This window comes from Juglans microcarpa x Juglans regia, chromosome 4S (genome assembly GCF_004785595.1).
Source record: "Juglans microcarpa x Juglans regia isolate MS1-56 chromosome 4S, Jm3101_v1.0, whole genome shotgun sequence".
Lineage (NCBI taxonomy): Eukaryota > Viridiplantae > Streptophyta > Magnoliopsida > Fagales > Juglandaceae > Juglans > Juglans microcarpa x Juglans regia.
In genome coordinates, this window is record NC_054601.1 from 12,811,237 (window position 1) to 12,818,281 (window position 7,045).

Below are 7,045 nucleotides of genomic sequence, written 5' to 3' on the forward strand. Positions count from 1 at the left end.
ATGCTTTAAGTGGTAGATAATTGATATATGATAATATTTAAAATGTGTTATATTAATTGATTTTTGATTTGTAGGTGATAATTGATATCCTTCTTTTATAAAAATAAAAGAATAAAACGTATAAATTTATTATGGGCATAGGCATAGTTTGATATATTTCTTTTTTTTTTTTTGAAAAAAAGAAATTTTTTGTGTGCAAATAATAAAAAGAATATTCCTAACAGAAACGGATCTTTATCCTTCAAAATGTTTTTTTTTTTATTATTTATAAATCCTTCAAAATGTTTTGTTTTTTTACAGAAAATTAAAACAAGCAAGCAAGAAATTCACCTCAACCTTAGATTAAACACCGGACGAAAAAAAAGTATATTCAACATAATATTCGTCTCTGTTTTTCTTCTATATTTCTGAGGTTCGATCTGTTTCACGTCCTAGACTTGCTGCTTCTTGTCCTCTGCTACTCAAAACTCCTGACCCAACGCACAAATCCACGCACCCAGAAAACCAGAGCTCCAGATCTGTTTCATAATCAATCAGCCAATCATGGCGACTCCTCAGGTTCTTCAGCGAGATGATGACCTTCTCCTTTCATCCTCTCTCTTTGACCCTCGAAAAGGTAACCCGCTTTCTGTCTCTCTTGTGTTTGTATAAGCAGTTGAAATATAGATGGCTATACAGAGGACGATGTGTAAAGTTTTATAATTTGCCTTGGTTGTCGTGTGAATAATTGAAATGCTGTCCGAGTAGATTTGGGTTTTTCTATATGTTTGGTTTCGTAGTTTTTCTGGAGTACCCAGATGTTATTGTTGTCTTTTTATTGCTTTCTATGTTAATTGGATTTCCGTTAGAAATTTTAGTATTTTAGTTGTTTTTGTGCAGGAGAGAATGCGAAGTCCCATGGGATGTCAATTGAGAAGAAGATCGAGTTTCTTGAGAGCTTGACTGGAACGGTAATTTTCTAATATATGTATTTTCTTTCTTCTTCTTTTTTCCCCAAATGTTTCTTGGAAAAGATTTTAGATTTTCTATAACTTGATATAGAATTAAAGAACGAATACTTTCGCCCTATTTATTTATCGATTTAATGATTGCCTGTCCAATACCATTGTGTGTCGAAATTTATAGTCTATCTTCCAACATGGAATCTTAAGATTGGATGAAATTAGTCTACTAGGGATGCTTGGAGAATGAGATGAAATGAGAATTTTGTGAATGGTAGTATGATAGTTTGTGAATAATAGTGAGATAATTTCAATTAAGCATTTATTGGGTTTTGGGAAATGAGAGAGAAAGTTAAATAAAAAATATTTTAAAGTTCAAATATTGATAAGATATAATTTTTTAATATTATTTTTGTTTTGAGATTTGAAAAAGTTTAATTATTTTTGTGTTTTGTTTGTAAATTTAGGAAAGTTGTAATAATTAGTTTAGAAAAGTTGTAATGATTAGTTTGAAAGTGTTTGTGTTTGAGTGACGTTTGGGAATGAAATGAGATGGGATGAGATGAAAATTATTTCCAAACAACCCTAATTGGTATATGAGTTCTCTATTTATGGTGGCCTTTCTTATAAACAGCTCTCATTAACTTATGCACATTCCAGTGGAGGCATCTGGCGTATTCCAACTGTTAAATTACAGTTTCTTATATTCAACGGATATTAGCGAACATATTCCTTCTATTGCTAATGATCCTTCTGTAGGTTAAGAAGTTCCAATGACTCTTCACATGGAAAAAACTCTTGCTTGTTTGACTTCATTGATAATGAAGGATTTGGGAATGTAGCTTCTACAATTGTCCCTACTGCTTGTTTTTTCAAATCCAGACATTGTTGGTGTTTACTCGTTTAAATCGTGACTTGGTTATATTCAATCCTATGACAATTGCTAAAAGTAAATTTTACATCATTTTCTTAGAACTTAAGCTTCTAGAGTTGTGTCATTGGCAATCTTTGGAAACTTATTCGCTGATTCTGTTGGAATGTTTCAGGTCATGTGATCTCTAATTATTATTATTATTGTTTTACTTGTTGCAGGTTAGCAACCGACGGTCTCGCAGATGGTTAAATGACCGTCTTCTCATGGAACTTGTTCCCCGTTTAAATGCAGAAGAGATTCGAGGCTTGTTTGCACCCCCACCTTGGGGTAATTATATCTCTGAAAGAAACCAACTCTTTAGTTTTTCTCTAGTTTTGATGGGAAATCATTACCGTTATGGGCCTTTGATTAAGCCTCGACAAGTTCTGACCATGAAACTATTATACAGTTATAGTAGCACCTCCTAAGACTTTCCCTAAGGTGAGAATCGAGCTAGAGATATCATTTTAGTTATAGTAAGTACCAGACAAAAACTGCTTAACGCCTACTAATTACAGTATTAAGTCCTTTACTTTTCTTGGTAAAACTCTTCGACATTGGTACTTTTAACTGGGACTGAACAGACAAACATGCAGAAGTATCAAGTCTTGTACTTATATTGGTAAACCTCTTGGCCATTGGTAATTTTAACTGAGGTTAAACATGCAAACACCCACTTTGCAACAGTCTCTTTATGGCCATTATTGTCTTGTCAAGTCTCATAATAAATGTTGATCTGGAATTTGTTTTACAGGTGATGAGGTACCATTGTCTGCATTTTGCTTGACTAATGTTGGAGAATGGGACAAATTTAGGAATATAGACATGGATAAAGAGGTCCTTTTGCTTCCATCACCTATGAACATTTCGGTTCTTTTTTTTTTTATCAAAATTCTGTTGAGAAAGCTTTTTGTCCTTTGTAATTTTTAATATTTCATTAAGTTATGGATAGTATTAACTAATGTATTTTTAGATCTTGGAAATGCTTTGCATACTCTAGCTTTTTGTATGTTACTTCTAAAAACACTTTTGATAAACTTCCGGATTGAAACTTGTTTTGTTCGTTGTCATTTTTGGCATGCTATGTGGTAACATGTTTCAACTCCAGCAAATGTTTATTATTTCATTATTTATTTTGCTAGGCTACTATTCTTGATGCTTTAGAAAGATCACCCTTGAAAAAGCCAGGTCGTGTTGATGCTGATAAGATGGCTGTCTTGAATGCATGGCATAGAGTTAACTGTCGAACAAGAGAGGCACTTCGGCGTAGCTTTCTTTCAGAACTTATTGAGGGCTATGAGGTATATTGTATTAATGAAATTCATGATTCCTTTTTATAATGATATGATTTTTTTATAAATATCCTTGGCTCGTGTTTTAAAAAAATGAATATCATCGGTGTCTACTAATGATTACATGCCTCTTATCTGCGAAGAAAATTTTGTTTTGATTTATTACTGATTTTCTTATTTCTTAAATGTCAAAGTAGATTGCTTGGCTGGGCTGTCTGCCTGTGCCATATGACACAACCAAATATCCCACTGTTACTCAGGCCTAGATTCGGTAGATATTAATGGTTCTTGCTTGTTTTCTTTTATTTTATTTTCTAAGCTATTTTAATTTCAGCACATCTCAATATTGTGGATTGAACTTTCTGGCACTTAAAATTCTTTGCCAACCAACCAATATGGCTTGTTGTTATTAATAGCTATTTTAATTTTTCCCCTTTTTAGGAGTGTATACGAGCCTTCATCACGGATAGTGGAGACGGGGATATTCTCGTGCTACGGGTTCAAGATCCTTTTCATAGATTATTGCTACATGGAGTCTGTGAGGTAAGTTTCCAAATACTATCATTCTGGATTAGGACTGTTTGTTTCATGCTGTAGACATGGAGGTGTGGCTACACTACTGAGATTTAATGTTAGGCTAACTGGGTACTGTGTTTTTATCTAGACATTGAGAAACAATTTGTATGGAAGAAAATCTACAATCGAGTCAATTACTATTAGAGGATATTATTTTTACAACTAAATGAGTAAAAAACTTATGTGTGATTTTAATATTATTGCCAAGACTTAAGTAGTTGCTGGATATAGAAAACATTATCAACCTCCTATAAATAATGTAACACAATGATTCAGTTGATACCTCATCAAAAGATTGGTCTAAACTTTGACATTAAAGTGCTCATGTTAGTACTTTTTTCCTTATCTAATACACATGAATTCTGTCCTTGAACAGTTCTACAACTTGGTCTCAGTGACAGTTAAAGAGTCCAAAGATGCAGGGTCATCGAAGATGACAAGGATAACAAAGAAGAAAAAGAGTGCTGCTGAGCTCCCAAATATCACACTGACTCATTTTCTGAGGATGTCCAAAGAAGGAACTTGGTGATTCAATTGTGCACGAACTTTGTCTGTCAATATAATAAATGCGTGCTTAGTTTTTAACTTAATGTACACTGAAATGTATCATGTTCAGTCCCAATAATCAGCAAAAGTAGCTGATAAACATGTATATTTGAAAAAGCTAGTGTGTGAATGTTTCATTACCATCAGTCAACTAACAAGTTGATTGTAACTAGATTTAGGGCACAATAAGAACAAATTTACTTTGTATTGTTATCTGTTTAGAAGATATTGCTTATGTAGTTAATTTCATTTGTTGGATGTCACCATTAGTTTCCATTCTATCTTGGCTTTGGCAATACTAAGTCAACGCTATTAATTTGTTTTCTTGGAAAGCCGCCACTTAAAAATTAGGCATGTTTATATCTACCATTTTTTTTTATTATTATTTTTTATAAGTATATATCTACCATTTCTGCAGTAACTTCTCCTATAAATACCGCAAATTAAAAGGGAGAATGTTAAAAGTAGGGGGAGATTTAAGACTTTTTGTTTCTCTCTCCTTCCGAAAAGTTCTCCCAAAACTTATCTCATAAGATCCTCCTTCCACCGTCCAAAGGTAGGTGGAGCTTCGGGTCATCCACTTTTTCCTTTCAGTATTTTATGACTCTGTCCATCGGTTTTTGTCCGATCTTTTCTTTTATTTTTTTGAAATAGCACGGAGATGGGCTAATCCACTAATTTTCGATCACCTTTGATCATCATGCGCGGCTCCACAGGACTTCCCAGTTACCAATCTGTTGGCTTTCAGAAGAACCATGTCCATTCAAGTAGCGTGTGAGTATCACATGCGGCCTATGCCATGAGATCCACGCGTCACCTTGTTACGGTGCATGTTCTGCATCCACGCGCGACAGAAATAGGATCAACAACCTTGGATCTTGCAAATCCAACAAGCATCTAGTGGCATGTGATTCTCATGCGTCTTCTTAGCCACTAACGGTTGTTCGCCAGTGTATCAGACTATCTACCAGATGCTATTTTTTTTGTTACCACTTAGTCAGAGTAGTGTTGCAGTCCAATAAATCAGTCTGCAAAAAAACTACTTTTAGCAGCTTCCCTTTTGTGGGAAATAGGTAGAAGCCATTGGTTTCAGTTCCTTTTTTTTTCTTTTCTCATGTTGTGTTAATTGGTTTGGGGATGATTGTTGGGACCTCCCACCCTTTAAACTCTTGTATCTTGTAACTGTTTAATATGTGTGTGTGTGTGTGTGAAGCTTGATTAGAAAAAAAAAAAAAAAAAAAAAAAGGGAGAATGTTAATGTCTACCAGACATTCATTTTTCAAGTCTTCAAAAGGATAATTCTTTTTCTCCACCTTTAAATCCTTCATCTCTATTATTAGCAATTTCAAATTTTCCATTTTAAAACACATTTACATACTTCATTGATGTTTAGGGATGTAAGAAAAAACCGATCCAACCCAAGAAGGTTGGTCTGATTCACACTAGGTTCAATTGGTTTTGAATTTTAAGAATCAAAACCGATTGAAAATTGGTTTGGTCTTGGTTTTTTTGAATTGAAAACCGATTTGGATTGAAAATCACGAAAATAGAGATCGAACCGAATCGAAAAAACTCTATATTTTTTAGATTTTTTATATTATATATTATACATATTATAAAATTAATATAACATGATATTTTATCCTATTATTTAAGGTTTATTGACATAAACCTACTCTTAAACATGCATATTAATATTGAGTTATTATTTATCAATTATCCTTATATATTAAGTTATATACTTACATATATAATATGGTATAAGTATAAGAGTATATTATATATATATATATATATATTTATATCAAGGATAATTTCATTTTTCATAATTACATTTTTACACATTTCTTGTAGTTATATACATTGTGTTTTTTAAAATAATGTTTTGGACTCTATCATATTTGGGGTAAAAAAAATTTAATTTGAGTGAAAAAAAATAGCTAAACAACAAAAAAAGCCCAAAACCGAATCACACTTGTAAAACCGAACCAAAATTGAAAAAAATTAAAGTTTCGATTTTCTATTCAGATTCGTTTGTATTGGTTTTTAAAATTACAAAATACACTTAGACCGGTTCAGTTACAAAATATGTCAAAAACCTAACCGAACCTAACCGATTACTCCCCTTGATTGTCGGGCAATAAGTTAAGTTGACTATTTTATTTGAGACTAATTTATTTATTTGAGACTAATTTTATTTGAAAACCTTTACAACATACCATCCACATGACGTAATTTGATTTGAAAGATAAATTTTAAAATTTGAATTTTACAAATCAAATTATACCACATAGATAGTATGTGGTGTAAATGTTTTCAAATAATACTACTCCTTATTTGAATATCGATGTGATAAAATGTTCATGTGATAAAAGGAAACTCTCCAACACTTGAGTCAATATAGGGAGCAAGCATAATAGTTATTGTGAGATGAAATGAGATGATTTAGATGAAAGTTAAAAGTTGAATAAATCATTATTAGAATATTATTTTTTAATATTATTATTTTAGAATTTGAAAAAGTTGAATTGTTTATTATATTTTGTATGAGAATTTGATAAAGTTGTAATAATAAAATTAGATGAAGTGAAACCGTTTCTGTATCCAAAATGAGCCTAACATTTGTGGTTTGAATACAAGAGAGTTGGTCGTGCCTTGGGTAGTGGCAGAACCCCCTATATATTGAGCATTCATAGATGGTTTTATGCCCACAATGAATTGGCAGTTGATGATGCATGTAAGGGTCGACATAATAGACTAGTCGACTTGAAAGATGG

General features: G+C 32.4%; 1 protein-coding gene across 2 annotated transcripts; it reads left to right on the forward strand.

Moving 5' to 3' along the window:
* The first annotated feature begins 348 nt into the window (after positions 1 to 348).
* LOC121262638 lies at positions 349 to 4,517 on the forward strand. 2 transcript variants are annotated; one of them, XM_041165198.1, is made up of 7 exons: positions 349 to 616; positions 880 to 950; positions 2,034 to 2,142; positions 2,609 to 2,691; positions 2,997 to 3,155; positions 3,588 to 3,689; positions 4,099 to 4,517. In XM_041165198.1, exons 1-7 carry the CDS (start codon positions 544 to 546, stop codon positions 4,249 to 4,251), a joined length of 750 nt encoding a protein of 249 aa, XP_041021132.1. In that variant the 5' UTR covers positions 349 to 543; the 3' UTR covers positions 4,252 to 4,517. The 2 variants fall into 2 exon arrangements, with proteins under 2 accessions (XP_041021132.1, XP_041021133.1); XM_041165199.1 differs by having other exon boundaries at positions 355 to 616; positions 866 to 950.
* Positions 4,518 to 7,045: the final 2,528 nt, after the last annotated feature.

What these genes read in the sequence shown, in the direction of transcription:
- LOC121262638 (XM_041165198.1), top strand. Translation starts at nt 544, where the DNA reads ATGGCGACTCCTCAGGTTCTTCAGCGAGATGATGACCTTCTCCTTTCA. An exon ending in TCTCTTTGACCCTCGAAAAG is followed by an intron (nt 617 to 879) that starts GTAACCCGCTTT and finishes GTTTTTGTGCAG; the next exon opens with GAGAGAATGCGAAGTCCCAT. An exon ending in ATATAGACATGGATAAAGAG is followed by an intron (nt 2,692 to 2,996) that starts GTCCTTTTGCTT and finishes TTATTTTGCTAG; the next exon opens with GCTACTATTCTTGATGCTTT.